Source organism: Chiloscyllium plagiosum, unplaced genomic scaffold, assembly GCF_037043375.1.
Source record: "Chiloscyllium plagiosum isolate Xiang-an unplaced genomic scaffold, Cpla_swu_hap1 HiC_scaffold_23, whole genome shotgun sequence".
Classification (NCBI taxonomy): Eukaryota; Metazoa; Chordata; class Chondrichthyes; order Orectolobiformes; family Hemiscylliidae; genus Chiloscyllium; species Chiloscyllium plagiosum.
In genome coordinates, this window is record NW_028270161.1 from 42,084,775 (window position 1) to 42,109,764 (window position 24,990).

At 38.2% G+C, this 24,990-nt stretch overlaps 2 protein-coding genes across 2 annotated transcripts in view; one reads left to right on the plus strand and one right to left on the minus strand.

The window, feature by feature from the left end:
* actr6 (actin related protein 6) overlaps positions 1 to 9,170 on the plus strand; it is a 28,086-nt gene extending 18,916 nt beyond the window's left edge. Inside the window, exons 7-11 of the mRNA XM_043713616.2 lie at positions 1,259 to 1,357; positions 2,269 to 2,347; positions 6,472 to 6,643; positions 7,173 to 7,311; positions 8,537 to 9,170. Of these exons, the coding sequence (XP_043569551.1) occupies positions 1,259 to 1,357; positions 2,269 to 2,347; positions 6,472 to 6,643; positions 7,173 to 7,311; positions 8,537 to 8,666 (619 nt within the window). The 3' untranslated portion in view covers positions 8,667 to 9,170. The remainder of the gene's footprint in view (positions 1 to 1,258; positions 1,358 to 2,268; positions 2,348 to 6,471; positions 6,644 to 7,172; positions 7,312 to 8,536) is intronic.
* A 14,142-nt stretch (positions 9,171 to 23,312) lies between these two features.
* The window catches only part of lamb1a (laminin, beta 1a), a 100,515-nt gene continuing 98,837 nt past the window's right edge, over positions 23,313 to 24,990 (minus strand). Inside the window, exon 33 of the mRNA XM_043713615.2 lies at positions 23,313 to 24,447. Within this exon, the coding sequence (XP_043569550.2) occupies positions 24,311 to 24,447 (137 nt within the window). The 3' untranslated portion in view covers positions 23,313 to 24,310. The remainder of the gene's footprint in view (positions 24,448 to 24,990) is intronic.

Here is a 24,990-nt window from a genome sequence, read left to right on the forward strand (position 1 = left end):
GATAAAACAAATTATAAATGTGGACTAAAAAATTCTGATGGGGAAAAAATGATAGAAGGATATTAAACTTTGCCAACAGGAAGATTATTGTTAAAAAGTTGAGGTTTTTTATGATTACCATATTTTTGGGATTTAGGGTAAAATGGAGTAAATAGAACCTGTGTGGCTGGTTGTTGTTGGAGACCAAGGTTGTTTCGCTTTGGAGAAAGTGCAAGATATTCATACTTGGAAAGCAGGAACCAGGAACAGCTACGCTGCTGTGAATTGATTATGGATCTCCAAGTCCCAGGGAATTGCTAGGAAAGTTTAATTTTATAAATAATTATACTTTTAACTGCTTAATTAATTTTAAGAATTCTGTTGCAAATCTAAATGATAGCCATTTCTACCTGGATAAAAGTCCAAGGGATTCATGTCTTAGAGATGGAGTTTGAGTGGAAGAGTCCATGGTCATTATGAATCAGATGGCAAGGTGGCTTTCTAACAAGTATCACTGAAATTCACAGACAGGTTCAGTCCAAAATAGAGCAGAGAGGGCTAGGGGTGGCAAGTCTCTTTGGTTCTTGACACAAAAATGTTCCTATTGAAGAGATCGAAGTTGCAAACTTCACATATCTTTGACTAAAGGAAGGGATCTACAGGCTAACCACAACATGCAAGTCAGTTCGAGGATCAGAAATGATCTGGCTACAAAAGGAAAAGGTAGTTGAAAAAAAGTTCAGACCGGATCTGTGAGGAAGGGAGTGTCTCCTTGAGGGACAAAGTAAGATATGACTGCAGGAAGATTTTTTTTTTTGTTTTAAGTGTTTATTTGAAAGTTATTTTTGTAGAGTATTCATTGCCTATTAAGTACTGTTTATTCAGTGCTGCTTTTCATTTCTTACAGTAAAAGATGTAAAATATGAGAACTTGTGCGGTTTCTTCAATAACTGAGGATTTCAGTGTCTTTTTTTTTAAAGTGATGGTCTGTTTGGGGATCATGACATTAAAAGGTGGTAAATATAACTTGACATTTTAATAGGACATCTGTTTCTACTATCTAACAATTATCATCAAATATGTGATATCAGATACTCTAGTGATTTAGCACATTGTATCAAACAATTTATCAATATGCTAAATGAATAATTTGGATTGGTATTCATTCCCAAGAATATTTGATTGTTATATTGATGATCTATGCCTATTTCTATTTAATTCAAATGGTAAATCAGCTGTGCAAACACTAAAATGTGTTGATTGAGCTCTCTCTCTTTAGACAGTTGCATGTGATGGATGAGACGCATGTTATTAATCAAGTGAAGGAGGATGTGTGTTATGTTTCCCAAGACTTCTACAAAGACATGGAAATAGCACAGTAAGTAAATGCGCTGGATCTGAGTTAAGCCAAAATATTAGTCAGTTCTACAGCTTTTCATCTTCACAATTGATCTTAACTTCACCTCAGGTTTCTCGTTAGAACTGTCTAATGAGAAATTGGCGCAGACCAACCGTTGGCACAAAACCACAAGCAAAAAAAAAACTCAGCTGCTGGGTACCAACCAATTTAAATGCATTAACATTTGCAAATGCCATATGATCAATCCTTCAGGAATGCCTCTAACTGATGTTGAAGCCCTGTTCTATGATGCAGAGTCATCCCCTTCTGGTAGAGAAGTGGGAGTGTCATCATTAAACATCTACATGAGCAGAAGTCACATCTCACCAGGTTATAGTCCAACAGGTTTATTTGAAATTTCAAACTTTTGGAGCATAGCCTCTACATCAGATGAAATGAGTTTGACATTGTTCACCCCTGTCCAACACTAGTACCTCCGCGTCTACAAGGGAGGTAGAGTGGTGGAGATAAACTTTTTGAAAATACATTAGAGGCAAACAATTTAAAAGTTTGCCTTCACCATTAAAAGTAACAGGCGGAATGCTAATTATTCAAAGTTTTGGAATGCTGTGTTTATTTGATGAGGAAGAATGTGATGTGTGTTTAGAAAGTGAGAGATCATTATTCGTAAATTACTGTAAGTAGGTCAACTGGGTGAAACTGTAGTTGGCAAAAAGTGTTAGTTACTTGAGTTTGATGATTTGTAGACAGTCTCCCATGCAGATGATCCTGCCTGAAGGAAAAGAGAAACCTGTGCAAATTCTTAACACGGAGATATTGGTATTCTAATTAGAAAAGTGAAGACATTCCTTATGTCATTCATGAAATCAGATGAAAATATTTTATTAAATGCATCAGAAGAATAATTGGAATTTTAAAATTTTATCTAGGCTAAAAGGTAAAGCAAACACTGTTATGAGAGATTATGTGCTTCCAGACTTCAGCACAATCAAGAAGGGGTTCTGTAAGGTAAGTCATCTGAATAAGTCATTCTTTAACTATCAGTGCACAGAGATGGAACTTTGACATTTCATCTCAACTCATTTCCATCACAACACCGTTCCATTGTTCACCTGAATTATTCACTAACTGCCACTGTTCATCCAGTGCTACTGCAGGGAAGCTAGGAAATGTAATATAATCTGTCAAGTTTAAAATATAAACTAATTAGCACATCAGTGTTTAGGTTGGAGTCCTGGAGACAGCAGTACTCAAAGCATGCAAATACATACAAAGTTTTGTGTGTACAGGTCCCCATTCGAATAATTTCAAATGAAAGTCTGAGAGATATCAGTTTTGTCTAACTTTGTGCGTGTTTGTGATTTTTACAGTTGCATGTATGTCAGTGACATAAGGATATTGCTATATCGCAGCAGCCATTTATTTATGTAAACATTAAAATTTCATCATTTTTCTGATTACTTTGGCTTTGTGTTGCAGACTTCATTTGGAAAGTCACTTTTTGTCCTATATGGTTTGTTCACATTGACGCAATAATACCACAACACAGGAATAATGACATGGTGAACCAGCATCTTGTTTATCAGGTCACACTGCAGATTGACAGACCTTTATATGAATAGCTGACTGCAGCACTGTTGGGTCTCGAGCAATCGAACCCTTTTGATATCTGAATAATGCTTGTCTGCCATTGGTGCAACCTTCTTTTCTTGAAAGTGCTTGTCATATCTTGTTCTTGTACTTTAGGCTCACATCTCGATTAGTGAGGGTTAAATTCCAAATGTTTTATCAGCAATCCATATTGTTTCAGAGAATGAGAAGCTTCAGTTATGGGGCAGATTAAACATGTTTGCATTGAACATGTTCAGTTTTTACTTGAAGTGTTCAAAATCATGTTTTCTATCAAGTATAAGCCTCACCTATGATGCTTGGAATCTAGTATTTAAAGTTTCTCAGATTCTTAAATTTATTTTTTTAAAGTTTAAATTTCTCTCTGCGATGTTTACTTTGGTCTGACCTGGTCAGTCCAGACCCATTGTTATGAGTTGGCTGCCCTCTGCCACTCAATTGAAGGACCATTAGCAATAGGCAACAAATACTTATCATGTTGGTGATGTTAACATCTCAGGAAAGATTTAAAAATGTTTCTCTCCCCACTCCTCTCACTGTAGTCCATGGTTCAGAGAAAATTTTACTTCTGCCGTTAATCTTTATTCAATTCCTTTTTAAAAACCATTGCCTAGATCTTGCAATACAGGAAGAGACTTCCAATTCAACTTGCAATATGGATGCAACTTGGAGCCTTAAGGAAGTCCCAACATGTTCACAACCGTGGAAGTTAAATGTCTGAACAGTTTACTTTGCCTATACTAGTCCATGATTGGTGAGAACCATACAGAATTGGGATTTTCATCGATGCTGTAAAGCTGGCTGAACAGTGTAACTTTAAGTAAATTAGTGCGAGTTTAAAACTTGCAGAATTGCTTAGAAGCCACCCAAACTACAGGCAATATGCACCCTCGTCCCAGCCCGTACCAGTCAGGGAGGGAGGAGAATAGTGTCAGGTAGGGTGAGGCGTTGGATGTTGTGTGTAAAGGGGATTGAGTTGGAGTAGTTACTGTTGGGGAGTTGAGATGTGATGATTATTGTTGTTGGTGGCATTATGAAGTTTCATAGTTGTGGGCGGTGTTCAAGGTGGGACTGATTACTGTGGAATTATTACTGTCAAGTTTGGGGATTGGCTGGTGTGATGAGTCAAAGTGGGGATGATCATTGTTCCATGGGTTGGTGATTGGATAGCAATTCACATTCAGCAAAGAATTGCCACTCGCTGGAAAGTGAATAATAGTAAAATTTGGGACATTAAACTTAACAGAATGCAATCTTAATTGTCATCAAAAAAGGGAAAGGGTGTGGCTTGACTTCCCCCAATTATCCTGCACTGAGAAGTTGCATTTTGGGTTCATTCCTCAATTCTGAAGGAGCTGGGAGAAGAGGTGCCAGAGAGAAATGTGGAGCTTGGTCTGATCACAAAAATCCAATGGTATTTGCCACTTCTTGAAAGATGCAGTCTTTCATATGATTAAATCTGTCTGCTTCACACACTCTCATATTGCATTCCAGATCCATATGTTGCAAATGGTTCTTTTTCCACTTACGTTTAGATTGATATTCTCTAGTTCTTTGGAACATTTCCCTATCTACTTTGCCTAAATTCCCCATGATTTTGAACACTTCAAAAAAAACTGAACATGTTCAATGCAAACATGTTCAATCTGCCCCATAACTGAAGCTTCTCATTCTCTGAAATAATTTTGTAAACTATTCTGCACCCTGTCTAAATTGTTCATGTCCTTCCTAAAATAGTGTTCGGATTGAGGGTTCAACCACACTTTTATAAATGTTCATAGTCGTTTTGTGAACCAGTTGCTCATCTTGTCCTGTCATGTTCAAATGACTGCATGCATACTCTTGAGTCCGTCTATTCCATAACTCTTGCCATTTATTTTATATTCCTTTTCCTTGTTATTCCTACTAAAATATATCGCTTTACATATGCCGCATGACCACCTATTTCTCAGTCTGTGGCCTCATGACATTGATCATTATCCTTCTCACAACTCTCAGTATTTCGAAGTCAACTGCAAATTTGAAGTGCTGTATGTTGTCTAGGTCAATAAAATATATCAAAAAAAGCAGTGGATCGATTTGTAACTCCTGGGAAACCTCCATCTACACTGAAAATCAAACATTTGCCAGTACCGTTTGTTGTTAGTAAGAGAACGGTGTAATGTGTTTGAAACCTTCTTTGATATGGGAAATTCTTGAGCTAAGCATTGCAATTTGATCTTTTGAGGCTTGTAAATGCACATTGCTTCCATGGTTACGTAATAGACCTGGAATATTGTTCACCGGCAAATCAGTTTTTTGAGGATGCAAAGTTGAACTGTTTGATGTAAGATTATCTTTTATGATTATGCTCTGGGCAACTTCTCCAGGATGCAGTGCAGACTAGTAATCAAATACAAAGCCACTGTGCAATTTGCCCATCATCAATCAGGATATTATTATGTTAAGTACTGGGTTTCCTTTAAGCCTTTGCTTATACATCCTCCCTACAGCTGCAAAGTCCTGTTTTGGATTGAGTTGAGAGATAGACCATCTGCTCTGATTACCATTACTTTTACAACTCCAAATGGGCATTTCTGTGCCTGAAGTTGAGAAGGTTGCTTTAATATATAGTTTGTTAAATGTTTGAAATTTTAGATGAGAAACAAGATTTCTGATCTAGAAAATTCAAAATAAGTAAAGCATGTTTGATTTTTCAAGGCAAAGTTTAATCAATGTTCTTATTCCAATTCATGTTCCCCAGCAACCAATTTCCAAATTTCCAAATTTCCCAACATCTTTTAGGACTAGCCCCAATTAGTAACTTACTTTAATAATATCTATTCATCTTTACACATAGCTACTATCAAATTCCTTTGACTGTGGCATCTCTACTCTTCTACTTTTCCTTCATCTCGTTTGCAGTTGTCTTCTGGTGTATTAGGGCTTTGGTTCTTACTCTGCCCTGGATCAGATTCCTGAACCTCCTACCCTGTCTGCCTGTTTGCAATTCTCTCCCTTCCTGGAGCTTTTATGGTAGTGTGGTAACCGCCTCATGGGATGTATGTTTAAGAAAACGTTTGGACTCCCGAATAGCTAGTTCAGTTCAGTGGTAAATCTCAGGATGTTGATAATGGATCCCGGATGCACAAGACTAAAGCTTATCCATGATGGTGAAGACACTTCTTGTGCTGCTTCATATTTCACATCCAGCTCATGCTGTTAACTGTTCTTGCTTTGGCTGATTCTTTACTTCCCGTTCTCTCGCTTGTTTTCTTGCATTGCTTCCTCTAACACTTGCTATCTTCAATCGCCGTTAGCTGCATTATTTAATGCAAATTATTTGAATAACATGCTTTTTAACTGCGGAATAGTGCTCATGCTAAGTTGCTGAACTTATTCATATTTCTATTTAGCTGTTGACAAATAGCCTGTAATAATCTTAGGACTTCCAAACAGGCGACGTTGCTTTTTTAAAATGAATTTTTAATTATATTAGTTTCTTAATTTTTTTTCTCATTTAGCCTCTGGAAGAGATGGTTTTCAGTGGAAAATACAAGACAAGTGAACAGATTCTGCGTCTAACTAATGAGAGATTTGCTGTTCCTGAAATTCTCTTTCATCCTTCTGACATTGGTATTCAGGAGATGGGAATACCAGAAGCAATAGTTCATTCAGTGCAAAGTTTACCTGAAGGTGAGTAGCTTCAGGAATGAAAACCATGTTTCATCTCACATTTTGCATATATATTGTCTGAGTCCTAATCTGCATTCAGGCAGCAGTGAAAGCCACCAGGGTTTAGATAATACCTTTTAACAGCTTAATGCCCTTAGGCACTTCACAAGAGTACTATCATTCAAAATTTGACACTGAGCTGCTTAAGAAGCGATTAGGATAGGATTAGAGCAAAGAGGTAGATTTTGAGAACGTCTTAGAGAATAGAGAAACTGAGATGCTTAGGGAGGGTGTTCCAGGGCGCAGGACCTCACAATGGTGAAGCAGTGAAAATTAAGGATGCTTAGGAGGCCATAATTGAAGGAGTGTAGGTATCTGAGTTACAAGGCTGTGGTGAAATTTGCAAACAGAGATTTTAATTTTTTTTTTGATGTGCTCATCCAACTGCATTATTATAATTTGTATTCAGTATTTAGGTATCTATGATTTCCTTTTATCATGTTCATATCCTATTTTTAAGAAAAATCAAACCTGTTTTTTCTCAAAGCAGAAATGCATCCACATTTTTACAAGAATATCATTCTGACTGGTGGCAATACCCTCTTACCGGGATTCCGAGATCGTGTTTATGCTGATGTCCGTTCTCTTACTCCGTGTGATTATGATGTATCTGTTCTGCTACCTGAGAAGTAAGTTTTGTCGTCGATATACCATGAGTACTTTATTTTAAAAGCATTGCTTGAGCGTGTAGACTGCCTTCTGTGAACATTTTATGCACATTTTTTTTCCTGTTCTACTATGCATTGTGTGTGCCAGTTATGGAAGGGCTAGTTGACTTTGTCTTCCCACAGTATCTGCTGACACCACTCTGTTAAGCTGAAATATAGCCCCAGTATGGGATCCTGTTAGGCTCATTTATAACTCTCACATTTTTCCTAATTTTAAGTAGTTTTTAAACAATCCAGTTAGTAGCTCGTCAAAAACATTGTAAAGTGTCTCCTGTGAACATTTTAAATTGTCCTACGCTTTATTTTTGGTAATTAGCTGTGAATTATCACAGAAGTGGGGTTATTACCTCACAATCATAATGTTTTACAGGGAGATTGGAATGATTCTTACATAAAACAGAGAATAGCAATAAAACCCACATTCATATTCTATAATACATGCTAACACAAATACATGAAGGAGATTTCAAGGCTGTATTTATTCTGTGTTATCACAAGTATATTTGCAAGTGTTTGTATACAACAATGATACGGATCATTGTATAAAAGGTCATTAGCAGAAATATCTGGTGGGATGATGAATTAGCTGACAACTTTACATTTTCAAAATGAATGCAGTGCACACTTGGTTGTTTGCCTGATTTTTGCGTTCAAATACCCCTTCATGCTACCTACCCTTCTCTTTTATGATGCTTCCTTGTTGTTTCACTCGAATGACTATTATATATACTGGCTATTATATATACCTGCGTCCAGGCACTATCAGTGAAAAGAATGCAGGGTTTCATTCATGGCTCCTTGAAGAACTCTCCCTCCCTCCGGCAAGTGAGTGTACTGGAGTAAAAGGAAAGGGTCATTAGGAAATCCCAATAAGGAAATAAGGGCATATGTAAGTGATCTCACTTCCTACAGTCCATATAAGCTTTGTCCCTTAAAAATACTTGGTACCATTTTGGGGCAAAATACAGTGCATTTCTCGCACTAGAATAGTTCAGTTCTTGAACTGGCAATTCTCCCTTAATGAAATATGCAATTTTCATACCTTTCTTACTGATTAGAGTTGTATTTTGCCAGGCTTAGAAATTTTGCTCTGAAAATGAGAGTCTCTTATGAAAGTCATGTGATTTCTATGATATCATTTCCATGTTTAATGAAGCAGTAACAAAGTGGTTGTTCTTTCTTGCAGCCCTATCACATATTCTTGGGAAGGTGGAAAACTGCTGTCTGAAAGTTCAGATTTCATGGACTTGGTTGTGACCAAAGATGATTATGATGAAAGTGGGCATTGCATCTGTGAGGAGAAATTTGATATCTGAAAGTAAAAGCTATGTAAATTAGAGACATTGGGTTGTTTTTAAAAATAGGTGCTGCAGATTGTACTACTGACACTTTGAATAGAGAAAAGGTGTTTTCTTATGAAATGATGCTGTAATTATAACTGTTTTATAATGAATTTGAATAATTACCTTAACAGTGATGTGTGCTCATCTGACTGAGTCATTCATTGGACTTATTCCTGATGGTTTGTCAAAGGCAGTTCATTTATTTGAAACAGAAGTGCCAAGCATGGAGAGAGGCCATCAGTGAGAACGTCCTGTGTGTATTTTGGGTGAAGAAAATTGTAATGTCATTCTTATATAAAGTATGTCTATAATTTCACTGCATATTGTAAAAAATATTTTTTTAAACTGTATATCTGACATTTAAAGAATTGTTGAAATTTGTCCAAATGCTGTATTATAGCATTGCTTTTGAAAATGTGCATATTTTTTCTGTTGTGGTACTATTTTGACATAATAAACACTATCTTCAAAATCAAAGCAATGCTGCATTACCTATTTTGTTCTGTTAATATGTCTACTAATAATTTGATACATATTGTAAATATCCAGTGCAACTGCTCAGATTTGTTAGGATACATTTATAACCATAGGAATATAATCCTACATAATTTGTTGTGTTCCTTGACAGTACCTTCCCTTGGATCAATCAGAAGCGAACCATTCTTAAAAGTTCCTAAAGTGCAAACTAGCATTTTTAAATTTGTGTAAGAAATTCATATCAATGAGACAAGAGGTGTGATATTAAGTTATGTACAGTTAATTTAAAGTTATTTATAGGTAAGGCAATAGTTTAAACAAAGGGAAGTATTCAAAAAAAGAGTAATTACTTTAAGTAATTGATGTGATTAGATTAGATTCCCTACAGTGTGGAAACAGGCCATTTGGCCTAAAATGTCCGCACGAACCCTCTGAAGAGTAACCCACCCATTTCCCTCTGATTAATGCACCTAACACTATGGGCAATTTAGCATAGCCAATCCACCTGACCTGCACACCGTTGGATTGTGGGAGGAAGCCGGAGCATCTGGGGAGAATGTGCAATCATTCCTGATGAAGGGCTTTTGCCCGAAACGTCGATTTTGCCTGTCCTCGGATGCTGCCTGAATTGCTGTGCTCTTCCAGCACCACTAATCCAGAATCTGGTTTCCAGCATCTGCAGTCATTGTTTTTACCTCGTTGATTTTAAACTCCACAGACAATTGAACAATGCTGGAATCAAACCCAGGTCCCTGGTGCTGTGAGGCAGCAGTGCAACCCAATGAACCACCGTTCTGCCCATATACTACGAGGCCAATGCCTCTTTTTTTTAATCTGGAGTCATTTTATACAAGAGCTCTACTTGTCCAGAAGAAAAGTGTTTTATTTGAATTAATTCAAGGGATGTAGCCATTGCTAGCCAGGTCTATATTTATTGCCCATCCCAAAACATAGTTAAAAGTCAACCACACTCCTTGAAGTCTGGAGTCATATCTAAATTAGACTGGGTAAGGGTGGTAGATTTCTCTCCATGAAGGACATTAATGAACCAGACACAGTTTAGTGCCAATTAATAGTGGCTATGTAGTCATCATCAAGCTACCTTTTTATTCCAGATGGTTACTGAATTTTTGAAGTGTTAAGAGACAGCAAATGAAGAAAAGTAGTATATAAAAAGCAGGACAGGTTCTGGCTAATAGAAAAGACACACAGAAAGCAAGGGGTGCCAAAGCAAATTATAAGTGCCACTGAAAATAATATGCAAAGAGATTCGCAAGGGATATCATTATGATATGTATTTTTTACAATGTGTATTAAATTGTTTTGGAACTGTATTTATAAATTTTGGATTAATTGAAGCAGTCATGTGATCTGTTTGAATGGTTTGATTATTAAAAGGTGGAAGGAAGGCTTTGATTGTTTTAGTGGAAAGGGATGTACAAGGTATTTATTTATAGTTTGAGAGAAGATTTGTAGCTCAGGTGCTCGTTGTTGTGGTTCTGTTCGCCGAGCTGGGAATTTGTGTTGCAGACGTTTCGGCCCCTGTCTAGGTGACATCCTCAGTGCTTGGGAGCCTCCTGTGAAGCGCTTCTGTGATCTTTCCTCCGGCATTTGTAGTGGTTTGAATCTGCCACTTCCGGTTGTCAGTTCCAGCTGTCCGTTGCCGTGGTCGGTATATTGGGTCCAGGTCGATGTGCTTATTGATTGAATCTGTGGATGAATGCCATGCCTCTAGGAATTCCCTGGCTGTTCTCTGTTTGGCTTGTCCTATAATAGTAGTGTTGTCCCAGTCGAACTCATGTTGCTTGTCATCTGTGTGTGGCTACTAAGGATAGCTGGTCGTGTCGTTTTGTGTCTAGTTGATGTTCATGGATACGGATCATTAGCTGTCTTTCTGTTTGTCCTATGTAGTGTTTTGTGCAGTCCTTGCATGGGATTTTGTACACGACGTTGGTTTTGCTCATGCTGGGTATCGGGTCCTTTTGTCCTGGTGAGTTGTCTGAGAGTGGCTGTTGGTTTGTGTGCTGTTATGAGTCCTAGTGGTCGTAGTAGTCTGGCTGTCAGTTCAGAAATGTTCTTGATGTATGGTAACGTGGCTAGTCCTTTGGGTTGTGGCATGTCCTCATTCCGTTGTCTTTCCCTTAGGCATCTGTTGATGAAATTGCGGAGGTATCCGTTTTTGGAATATATTGTAGAGGTGTTCTTCTTCCTCTTTTTGCAGTTCAGGTTGTGCTGCAGTGTGTTATGGCCCTTTTGAACAGTGTCTTGATGCAACTTCTTTTGTGTGTGTTGGGGTAGTTGTTTTCGTAATTCAGGACTTGGTCTGTGTGTGTGGCTTTCCTGTATACCTTTGCGGTGAATTCTCCGTTCGGTGTTCTCTGTACCATCACATCTAAGAATGGGAGTTGGTTGTCCTTTTCTTCCTCTCTAGTGAATTGGATTCCTGTGAGTGTGGCGTTGATGATCTGGTGTGTGTTTTCTATTTCTGTGTTTTTAATGATTACAAAGGTGTCATCTACATATCTGACCCAGAGTTTGGGTTGAATTTGCGATAAGACTGTTCTAATCTTTGCATTACCGCTTCTGCTATGAGTCCAGAGATGGGTGTGCCGTTGATTTGTTCATGTATTTGGTTGTTGAATGTGAAGTGTGTTGTGAGGCACAGGTCCAGTAGTTTGAGTATGCTGTCTTTGTTGATAGGTTCAATGTCCTGTTGTCTGTTCTGTATGTCCAGCAGGTTGGCTATTGTTTCTCTGGATAGGGTTTTGTCAATAGAGGTGAACAGTGCTGTTACATCGAATGAGACCATAGTTTCTTCCTTGTCTATGTCCAAGAATTCCTGTGTTGACTGTATAGTGTCTGGATCTGCTGATCATGTGTTTCAGTTTCTGTTGTAGTTCTTTATCCAGTTTGTGTGATGGTGTCCCTGGTAGCGATACGATGGGTCGGAGTGGGATGTCTGGTTTGTGCACTTTAGGTAGTCCATAGAATCTGGGGGTGGTGTTGCTTTCAGGTTTCATTCTCTGTAGGTCCGACCTGGTTATCTGTCCATTTTTTTGTAGGTTCCTCAGTGTGTTGTTTATCCTATTGGTGAGCTGTGGGGTGGGGTCAAACTCTCTCTTTTGGTAGGTGTTGGTATCTGCAAGTAGTTGTTGCGCTTTCTGGATGTACTCTGCTTTGTCCAGGATGACCGTTATTCTGTCTTTGTCTGCTGGTAGTATGATTATGTTCTTATCATTTCTTAGTGTTTTTAGTGCTTCCCTCTCCTTGTGTTTGTCCTCTCTTTGTGTTTGTCTTTTCCTTGTTATCAGAGGTACGATACTTTGTCTCACTGTTTGTTGTGTCTCTTCTGTCAGTCCATTGTTTCTGAGTGTGCATTCTAGTGCTGCTAGGAAGTCTGCTGTCTTGGTGTCCCTGTGGTTATAGTCAAGTCCCTTGGCCAGTATTGTTCCTTCCGTGTCTGTGGGCTGTCTGTGGGAGAGGTTTCTAACCCAGGTGTGTGTTGTGGTGTCCTCTCTGTTGTTGTGTTAGTTTGGCCATTTTTTCTTTTAGTGACACCTTTGTAATCATTAAAAACACCAAAATAGAAAACACACACCGGATCATCAATGCCACACTCACAGGAATCAGATTCACTAGAGAGGAAGAAAAGGACAACCAACTCCCATTCCTAGACGTGATGGTACAGAGAACACCGAACGGAGAATTCACCACAAAGGTATACAGGAAAGCCACACACACAGACCAAGTCCTGAACTACGAAAACAACCATCCCAACACACAAATGTTGCATCAAGACACTGTTCTAAAGGGCCACAACACACTGCAGCACATCTGAACTGCAAAAAGAGGAAGAATATATATATTTGGCAAAAACGGATAGCCCCGCAATTTCATCAACAGATGCCTAAGGGAAAGACAACAGAATGAGGACATGCCACAACCCAAAGGACTAGCCACGTTACCATACATCAAGAACATTTCTGAACTGACAGCCAGACTACTGCGACCACTAGGACTCATAACAGCACACAAACCAACAGCCACTCTCGGGCAACAACTCACCAGGATAAAGGAGCCGATACCCAGCATGAGCAAAACCAACATAGTGTACAAAATCCCATGCAAGAACTGCACAAAACACTACATAGGACAGACAGAAAGACAGCTAACGATCCATATCCATGAACACCAACTAGCCACGAAGCGACACGACCAGCTATCCTTAGTAGCCACACACATAGATGACAAGCAACATGAGTTCGACTGGGACAACACTACTATTATAGGACAAGCCAAACAGAGAACAGCCAGGGCTTCCCTAGAGGCATGGCACTCATCCACAGATTCTATCAACAAACACATCGACCTGGACCCAACATACGGGCCACTGCAGCGGACAGCTGGAACTGACAACCGGAAACGGCAGAGACAAACCACTATAAATGCTGGAGAAAACAACACACAAGCGCTTCACAGGCTCCCAAGCACTGAGGATGTCACCTAGACAGGGGACGAAACGTCTGCAACACAAATTTCCAGCTCGGCGAACAGAACCACAACATATTTATTTATACTTGGAAGCAATGGTAGAAGCCTGGATTCACAGTGGAGATGTGAGTCTCCCAAAGCACCGGAGAAATGTAAACAGCTATAGTGTAAACTATTCATGAAAAGAGTGAGTGTTGGGCTCAAGAATAACTAATCAGCAGTTCTGGGATGTAAGGCTAATGTATTTCACATTGCTATAGGGAAGAGTGCAGAAGATGCTATTATTGAGATCAGTTCAAAAATTTCCCTACAAATTAAGGAATATTAGAGAACATTTGTACGTGGATGGCAGAGATTTTATGAACTACCACAATTCAGGTGGAAGAGGGCAACTGTCTGCAGCAGTCGAAGGATTCTTGGAAATTGAAGAGTTGCTTTAGAGGGGGACAATCCACAGACCTGGCTTTCCTGCTGGCAGTGAATATAGGAAATGCTAAAAACTATGGGATTCGCTGGAGGTGGTCAATTGACATTATTGCTCAGCAAAACAGATCAATACTGGATACTGAGAGAAACTGGATTATTTGCTACAAAGATTGTAATTTGGTGAAGAATACAGTGTAATGATGATATATAGGGTATGCTTCTTTCTACAAAAATGTTTTCAGTCATTTGTTTACAGTAGTTACACTAAAACATCGTCACCCTTTTCAACTATTAAAAAGAAATTTGAATATCCAGTTAAATGTTCTATCTTCACAGAGAATGTAACAATATTCAGGAAGGTATGGCAGTCAGTAATAATGTGGACCTTCTGAAAAACGACAGTGATATTGTCAATGCAAATATAAAATGGTGAATGTGTTGAATAATAATGCTGAATCAGTATTTACATTTGTGAAGTCAGTAAGCTAGACATTGCAAGGAAACTAATATTGAATTGGAAAGAGGACCTAACCAAACTAATATTTAGAAAAGACTGATTGATGAAAATAAATACACTGAAGGGTGACATTCCTAGGATCAGACCTTTTCTGTCCAATGACCAAAAAGAATTTGATCAGAACATTCTGAATGCCCTAACTACATTCTTCCAAAGTTCTCCTCATTCAGAAACATTACCTTTAGATTGGAATATTTTGCAGACCACTCAGCCACATAAGAAAGGTGAGAGAGTGCAGCCAGGTAATTATAGACCTGTTAGCCTAACATCTGTTGCCAGGAAATCAGTAGAGTCTATAATTAAGGATAAGGTGACTGAAAAGCTTTACACATTTCAGTTGATTGCAGTGAACCAACATGAATTTGTAAATGTTAGGTCATGTCTAAAACCTCATTTGAATTTTTTTTTTGTACAGGTGACTAAAACATTGAATAGAGAATTCTGTACTGCAGATGGATTATATGGACTTCCAGAAAATATTTGATAAAGTGCTTCAAACACTTGTTAGATAAAGTTAAATGCCTTGGAATTGAAGGCTTGACCTGGTTAGGAAATTGGCTGAGTAATGGAGGCAGAGAGGGTTAATCGTTTGGGACTCTTTAGTAGAATGTGGGCTACAAGGATCTGTGTTGTGGTGGCTAATTTTCACTATATTTATCAATAACCGATAGAAGTCCTTGTATTCAAATTTGGCAAAACACAAAGATAGAGAGGACTCTAAGCAGTATAAACAGAAACAGATTTATGAAGGAATCTAGATATTTGTCAGGGTGAATAAGTAAAACTAACAAACATGAGATCATTCACCTTGAACCTAAAAATGATAGAACAGGATACTTTCAAGATGCCAAAAAGCAAGAGAGAGTGAAAGCCCAAAGAGGCTTGATGTCCACGCACATCAATGAATCGATTCCTGGGATGGAGCGATTGTCTTGAGGGATGATTGAGCAAGTTGAACCCCTACTCAATCCAGTTTAGGGAAGAGACGTGATCTCATTTAAACATGAGATTCTGAGTGGTTTTGACAGGATAGATGCTGAGAAAATGCTCAAAGCTTGTTATCTTTGGAATTCCGTTTTCCAGCAAATGAGAGGGACTTGATCACTGAATATATTCACAACTGAATTACAGATATTTGATCTTTAGTGGTAGCAAGATGGGGAGTGGAATCAAGGCCACAATCCAACTATGATCTTATTGAAAAATGGAGCAGGTTCAAGGGGCTGAATTGCCTATTCTTGTGCCTATTTCTTTCAACCTTAAATGTTCTCTGGTATATGTGAAATTTAAAAATGCCACTGCGAAGAAAATGAGAGAATCTTTGAGGTGCAACTGCTTCATTTTGAGTTATTCCATAAAAGATCGACTTTCGCAGTGTTCTGTGCTAATTATGTAAATATATGGGATTGATGTGGGTAAAGGTGAAACCTTTTGATGTTGGGTATTCCACTAATAATGTGAATTACATATATACTTAAATTATGAAATATTCTGAGTTACTGAGTAATGTTTGGGCCATGGCCAGCTCAGTGAACGTAAAAGCAGTAGACTGGATAGAGTTTTATTGTCTTAAGGTACAGGATCTAGTATTGAAATGAATACAGTGATGTGGTGTTCAGTTAGTACTGGGAACAGGAGAAGTACTTGTTTTTTAAGGTGTAAGACAAACAGCCTTTTACCTATCAATCAAGTAATAGAACAAAAAAAGAAATTCCATTGGAATATAGTTAAATTATGGAAGAGCTGTTATGCTAGGATGTTGCACAATAACTTGATTTTGAAATTAGTACTGTTTTGTAATGATCTGAATCATTTTATCATGTGTAGATAGGTAGAAAATAAGTACTTGAAATATAACTTGCCTCATTTACTTGTTTATTACATCTGGTAAACTAACTGCTAAAAACAGCATTATATACTAAACCCCAGACATACACACGTATTTGGAATTATGATAGACATCAATTTTTTTTTTATTTGCTAATCACATTTGTGGATGTTTTGCACGATCTGAATACTAAATATTTCTGGCAACAGATTTTAGAAGTCAACTTGAAGTCAATAATCTGTGATATGTTCAAGATAAGAGTTCTGATTGTTGGTCTTGATTGTCCCAGAAAAGTAACTACTGGGGCCATTCTCCATATTCTTTGATCAGGAAAGCTTACTCAGGTTGTATACTATGGAAAAATCAAGCAGTATGTGACAATTTCCAGAAACATGCTTCGTGCTTTCCTGTTTTGTGTTAGGAGAAAACAGGTTCAAACTGCGTCATTAAAGCATCTTGCTGTAAAACGTGGGTCTAGATGTTCCTAAAGTGTTAAGCTTTTCGTTATTGCTTATGTAACTTGAGCATTGTTGGATTTTAGGATAAGTTACTCCCAAATATAAAAGTCAAAGTGAGAATATTTTGTAGATATTATTCATGAGAATTTACACTATTTTAAAAAAAAAGCTTGGGAATGATTTGGGAACATCCTTTACAGAAAGCTGACTTCAATGCACCTTATAGAGATAAGCTTATTCTCTCATTTCCAGATCAGATGGATTTTGATTTCAACTTATATTCATCATAACTAAACTGTTTCTTTATTTAATTCTAATTAAACCAGAGTAGGAAGCTTACTTCTCCACCATTCTCCCATCTTCTGCACACCTTGATTCTTGCTGACACAGTTCACTGGCGAGCATCTAGAAACTTATTAAACGGATCATTTTTACATAGAAAGTTGGTGATGAGCATGGATATCTATTCTTTTCAAAATATAGATCAACCAAAAATTGGTTGTCATACAGATCTATTCATAATGTCTGTTTACCACTGAATCATCTTCCACCACTAGCTGAAAACACAAACCAAACATCAAATTCTGGCAATATTCCTGGTCTGCGTGATTCGCATATCTATATGGTGCTAGGGTACTGTGCTTACAGAATTCATCTATTTGGGAAGTTATATTATTTAATGTAGAAGAAATGTACAAAGGATTTACCCTAAGTGTGTCCTTGCTGTTTCCTGATTACAATAGTGATTATGGTACTTAATTGGCTGGAAAGTGCTTCAAGGCATCTGGTGACTATGAAGTGTTCTATAAATGCAGGGTTTTTTTGTTAAGTCTTTCTGTAATTGGAGGAACAAGTACTGAAACGGAGTGATATAATAATAAAATAAATTGAACTGATTATTTACACACATTCCTCATTAATTAGAAAGTCAACTCTTCAAACTACTTGGCCAAATACACTCTAAGAAGAATAGAAAGATGTGCTGAATTATTTTGACCCTTCTAATGCAAAGATTTCAGCAGCAAGGGACGAACTGACCTGACATGTCTAGGTGCTGGGGTCACAAGTATTTGAATAGAAAATTGAGCCAATTTGGACTGCAAGGATTTGAACTTTAATATGTTACTCGGATTGATAAAGAAGAATGCTTTTTAAAGAATGATATACAAGATGTTTTTTTCTTAACAAATAAAAGCTCAGTCTCCGGTCTTGGTTTTGTTCCAATTATCTTAGCCTTTGTTATAGTTATTGAGAGAAATTGGTTTCTAATATATGTGTAAAATTGAAACAAATAAATCGAATAGGCACATAAAGTCAATTACAGATCATTGTGCTATAACACGTATCGTTAACATGCATTTGCTGTAATGTGATTGATGAATTGGGGACACTGTTCCTAAAGTGCAAACTTTTAAAATGTGTGTTGGCTGTAATGTGTTTCTAAAGTACAATTTATCAATAATGCAGAATTGCAGAAGAGTATGACCATCACATTATAGAAGAACTACCTGGATGTCTATGTCAACCAAATAAAACTGTGCTTGTTAGATGTGCAAGGTTCCCTGAGATTATAACTTGAAACTTCCCATGTACAGCTATCAGTGAAGTTGTCCCAACAACATCAAAATCACCAGCCTCTCAAGAGGATGTCTAGGAAACCCCTGTTCATCTATTACAATTAATACAAGTTCTGGAAAAAACACCAGCTACAAACATAGACTTTAATGTGTAAAGTAAACTGTCTAAAGCTGTTAAACAAAACCAAACTGAAATTGCTGGAGCAACTCAACAGGTCTGGCAGCATTTGTGGAGAGAAGACAGTTAATATTTCTGGTCCAACGACCTTTCTTCAGAACTGATTGTAGAGAGGAAAAGGTGGGTTTGTTGAAGATGGGGTGGAGAGTAAATGATAAATTAAATTATCTTAGATACAGACTTGAACTGCAATTTTTTAAAAAATCAAGCAGTTAATATTGGGGATATAACATAGCTGTTAACATTTTATTGATTAACACTTTACAAATACTCCCATTCCAAGTTTCACATTCCTTATGGTTAATATGTAATTGATAGTTCATGACATTTGTTAATTATTGGCAAAACAGGGTTAATTCACTCATTGAGCAACTTGTGCCGATCCTGATGGGAAGTTAGTCACGTAAATGCAAATGCAATCCAAATTGATTGCTACACTGTCTGGATTCAATCAAAAATTTAGACTGAATGAAAACTGAGATCTGCCCATGGTTAAGGGTTAATTTGCTGCTCTCAATAAATTTCCAGACATTTACTGCACATGGGGACTTTGAAAACACATTTTACAGGGTATATTGTAACACACAAAGTCGCATTAAAAGTTGTTGCAATTTGGTGTAGAGATGCTAGAGACATAATTGCCAATAGGAGGCATCAATTTCATCAAATATTTTGACTTCCTGTCCTGTTTTCATTTTTACAACAGCTATCAGATGGGACCAGCATTCTTGCAGCTGTATTTGTTAATATTATGGGGAGAAAGTTAAACTGCTTTCACAGGGGCAGAGGAATGTAGTATTAGTACAACAAGGACACAGCATACTATAGTGAAGGAAGCTGTCCTGTATGCCTTAACTATCTCATAAACCTGTCCTGTTGCCTACAGGAATCTGCGGATGAACACCAAAAGATCCCCCAAACTTAATGTTTTGCCACTGATTTAAACTGATTTCATTCGCCAGTATAGGAATTTAGCAATGTAAAATATTTCAGATTAAAGCACATAATGATTTATGTTTGATCTTTTTGAAACCCAGCTACAGTTTTCACATTAGTTCCTATATGGCCAGTGTTGCATTTAGTCATTTCTATTTGCATGATTGCATTCAAAGCTTTAAATATGTCTGTAACTCCACATTGTTCTCTATATTGAAAGCCTTTTGTGCTTTCAGATTTGTTATTGTCTTCCAGCCTGCCATATCTTTCCACTTGCTATGAAGACAGCTCTTATGACAATAAAACCCAAGATTAAAGAGGGGGTGCAGGGGAATTAACGGATACATTCCCCACCAACTTCAATGGAAGCCAGTGAGATTTGGATGTTTTAGCCATTCCTGCTGGAAATCGCATGTGGAAATCTGCACCTGGCTTTTCAAGAGCGATAATACTTTTAAAAATTATTAATAATTTTAAAATCACACTCTGGTCAAACGTTCTAATGATCAGTTTACAATGGCTTGCAACATGTTAGCACCTGCATGGCAGACAAGAGAATAATTACCTTCAATGTCTGTCTCTGGTCAAGAAATAAGAACAAATAGAAGCTTTTAGCCCAGAAGTGAACTCTTTTTATCTTCCAAGTAATTGTTGACTCATTTTCTGCTCAGATTCAGCTGGAAGATATTGTGACTTCCAAACTTAAAATTGCTTGGTCTTATAACTAAGCCTGTATCTGCATCAGCTAAAAGGAGAATTTGTTTTAGGTTTAAGCACACAAAAACATTATTAATTTACTACAGCTGTACATTATCAAATATAACTGAAATGAAGGATTATGTTCAAAGCTCTCCATCAATATTATGGGTCTACCCCATCTTCAACACAGTGAACTTCACTTGAACTCTCTTCTTGAAGCAGAAATAGCCAAACACAGGACCATATGTTTTAGTCAGTATCCTGACGCTTTGCTCACACTATGACTATAGTCATAAATATAGCCCAAGTCAATTCTTTGCTATATTAGACTTTACAATCTATTCTATTGCTTGGGGGTTTTTCAGAAAACTCTGCCACATAACAAACATTTTCCCCAGCAATAAGTGTAGTCCTCAACATTGATTCTGGATCCCATGAAGTCTCAAGGCTTCACGTTTAACATGGACAAGGAAACCTCCTGCTGATTACCACGTACCATCCTCCCTCAGTTGATGAATCAGTTCTCCTCCAAGTGTAACAACACTTGGAAGAAGCAGTGGCAAGGGCACAAAATATACTGATTACTGTGGTGGTCTCCCTCCAGCAGCCTCTGAAGCCCTGGAATGCCGCACTTAGGGGAACTCCACTGGAGAGAGAGAGCACGCGCTGAACTGAGCTCACTGTTTATGGCCGGACCAGCGACCTGGAACTTATCTCCACATAGTAATCGCGACTACCCCCAGTGCCTGGGCGATTCCCTCTCTTGTTAGTGGGACAACAGCCACCTGGTAACTACCCATTCGGGCAGTAACCCCAAGAGAGAGAAAAAGAGAGATCCAACTGCTTATCCTGGCCAGCAATCAGCCTTGAGTGTGCAATTCAAATCACCCGGATGACACGAGATTTATAGTCTGGGATCAGCTGTGAACTCAGCCAGAATTGGTGTACCCAGAAGGAACACAGATGGACTCAAATAGGAGTTCAAAATTACCAGTGAACTTTAGCATGGCCAATTCACCTGACCTGCACACCTTTGGACTGTGGAAGGAAACCGGAACACCTGGGGGAAACCCACACAGACACAGGGAGAATGTGAAAACTCCACACAGACAGTCACCGGAGGTTGGAATCGAACCTGGGACCCTAGTGCTATGAGACAGCAGTGCTAACCACTGAGCCACCATGTCACAATACTGGCAGGCGTGCTGGGAAATCCTGTCTGCACAGATGCCAGGTTGACCAGTTTTTCACAAAAGGTCATTTTCTTTTAAAACTGGTGATTGCCCTGAAACTGCTACAGAGCTAAGAAATCCCTCAACCAACAGACCAGATCTGAGCTCTATAGTTCTGCCCACATCCACTTGTGGCTGATGGTGAACAATTAAATAACACTGGAGACATAGACTCCACAAACATCACCATCCTCAATGATGGAAGAGCCCATCACATCAGTACATAAGGCTGTAGCATTCACAGTAAATTCAACCACAAGTGCCAAGTGGATGATTCATCTCAGCCTCCTCCAGCAGTCCCCAGCATTACAAATACCAGCCTCAGCCAATTCAATTCACTTCAGGCGATATCAAGCAACAGGTGGAGGCATTGGATAATGTAAAGGCTATAGGCTCTGATGACATTCTGACAATAGTACTGAAACTTGTGCTTCAGAACTTGCTGCTCCCTTAGCCAAGCTGTTCCAATATAGGTATAACACTGGCATCTACCTGACAATGTGAAAAGTTGGCCAAGTATGTCCTGTACATTAAAAAGGACATATCCAATTTGACCAACTATAGTCTCATCAGTGTACTCTTGATCATCATCAACAGTGCTATCAAGCAGCATCTGTTCAGCCACACCCAGTTCCCTCATTCCAGCCTTGGTTCAAACATGGAAAAAAAATAAATTCCAAAAGGTAGGCTGATAGTGACAGCTCTTGACATCAAGACCACACTTGACTGAGTGTAGCTTCACGGACCCCTATCAAAACTGCAATCAATGGGACTCAACGGCAAGTTCTTCACTGGTTGGAGTCATACCTGACATATAGAAAGATGGTTGTGGTCATTGAAGGTCAGTCATCTCAGTTCCAGGAAGTCTCTGCAGGAGTTCCTCAGGGTAGTGTCCCTGGCTCACCCATTTGCAGCAGCTTCATCAATGACCTTCCCTCATTCAAAAGGTCAGAAGTGGAGATATTTGTTGTTGATTGCACAATGTTCAGCACCATTCACAACTCCTCAGATATTGAAGTAGTTCAATTTCAAATGCAACAAGATCCAGACAATATCCCAGGCTTGGGCTGACAAGTGATAAGTAACATGTGTGCCACACAAATTCCAGGGAAAACCCTGTCTCCAGTAAGGGACAATCTAATTGGCACTGAACCCCCACTATCAACATCCTGGACATTACCATTGACCAGAAACTCAACTGGATGCATTACATAAACAGTGGCTACAAAAGCAAGTCAGAGGTTCAGAATACTGTAATGGGTATCTCACCTCCTGACTCAGTCTATCTACCATCTACAAGGCACATGTCAGGAACATGATGGAATATGCCCCACTTGCCTGGCTGGGTACAGCGTCAACACTCTAGAAGCTTGACACCAACTAAAGACAAAGCAGCCCACTTGATTGGTATCATATCCACAAGCATCCACTCCCTCCTTCAATGCTCACTAGCAGCAGTGTGTGTACTATCTACAAGATGTATTGCAGAAATTCCCCCAAAATCCTTAGGCAGCATGTTATAAATCCATGACCACATCCATCTAGAAGAACAAAGGCAGCAGATACATGGACGACCACCACCTGACAGTTCCCCTACATGCCACTCATCACCCTGACTAGGAATTATATCAGTGTTCTTTCACTGCCAGTGTGTCAAAATTCTCGAATTCCTTCTGTAAATGCATTATAAGGCCACATGCAGCATGTAGTCTGCAATGGTTCAATCCACAAATGATTTTTTTTTTTAAAAAGTTGCAAAGACCAAGGCAATTTTTTTTTAAAAAAGCATTTATTGCGCAATGGATGTTTATGATGTCCATTTTATATATGATTTGAATGCAATAAATGTATTCAATACTGGCTACAAAAAAGTTTGCTACCTTTTCCGGAGAACTTTAACTTCATTTTCCACTAAGTTTAAAGAACAATAATATAAAAATACTGCTGGTGCTTGCAAATTGCATTTTATGGTTGCAACATTTGTTGTTAAACATTTAAAACACAGGTAGCTCTCCTATAACACGTGTTTATAAATACGATATGGTTGCAAGGCAATTTGTGAAAAACAAAGCGAACCCCTGTTCACTGTTCCTTGGATTCCATCCCCTGCTGGAGTTGAACAGCAAAACCCAGCCTCAGGATCCTACATCTGCAAAATGCAAATTCAGTGTGTTCAGCTAAAACAGGAATGCAATCAGCTCTGCAAGCCTTGAAACTTATTTCGAAACTGGGAATTGTAATCTACATTTAGGAGGAACTTTATTTCAAACTGTGGGAGAATCTTGGGGAGGACCGGACTTCCGTGTCGGCATCACTTGGGCAGTCAGCTCACGCACTTTCTGGTGAAGAGCATCTTGAAAAGGTACAATGCTGTAGTCAGTGATTTTTGTGTTACAATGTTAGATTTACTCTATTATTTAATTAAAATATATGATTTAAAGATGTACTTAGACTGCGCTATCGTTTGTGTTATGCTAATTGTTGTGTTTAATTTTTACTGATATTTTTAGCGGTTTGCCTGACCCCTGTTTTTTCCATCAGCTCTGTTATTTATATTATGCTATTTTCTACAAAAGGTTGTCACATGGGAACACAACTACTGTGTTATAGGAGAACTACGTGTAGAAATCAAAGTGCTTACAAATAATGTACCACTTTAAACAACGACTCAATAAATTTGCAAGCTTTCCTTTTAAAATGTTGGCTTGGCATGGATTGTTCTTCAGCTTAACAAGTAGAATATTAGGGATTGACAGGAAGGCAGCTTGAAGTATATAGTGTCAGTGAAGTGATTCTCATTATAAACAGGTACTATAGATGGCAACCTTCTGGCTAATCGTTTGCAGCAATAAGCGCACATCTTCTTCCAGTTTTATTAACTTTTGGGCTTTTTCCTCCAAAGCTTTTTGGTTGTCTTCATAACTTTTTTCCAGTTCTGTAAAGAAACACAACGTCAACTTGCAATTCTTGAGCAGTTAGATATGAATACATAATTTCTGACAGCAGTCTTATCTCATCTGCTTTACGATTCAATTAGCTAAAATCTTTATTCATATTTAATATTTCAATGTATGAAGAGGAAGATATTGACATCGAAAATAAAATTTCCAAATTTTGCGCGCAAGAACATCACCTTGTCAAAGCTATTCAAGCTGGAGGATGTTAAATCAATGCTACAGATTCAGGTAGGGATCTCTTTAGCTGACACTTGTTAAGTAGTGTGATATGAACATGTGGTCAGATCAAAGTGCATGATCAATACTTGATTAATTTTAACCCTTCCTGACAATATGCTTGCAGTACTTAGTGCAGCTAATATCAAGTGATTTGCTTTGAATAGAATAGAAATGAAAAAAATCACAAAAGCTACAGCTTGATCAAGTCATTTAACCAAACTGGGGAGGCCTTTAGGAGATAGAAAATTCACATCCATATCACAATGCATGGACTGTAGATAGATCAGTTTGTTCAGACTTAG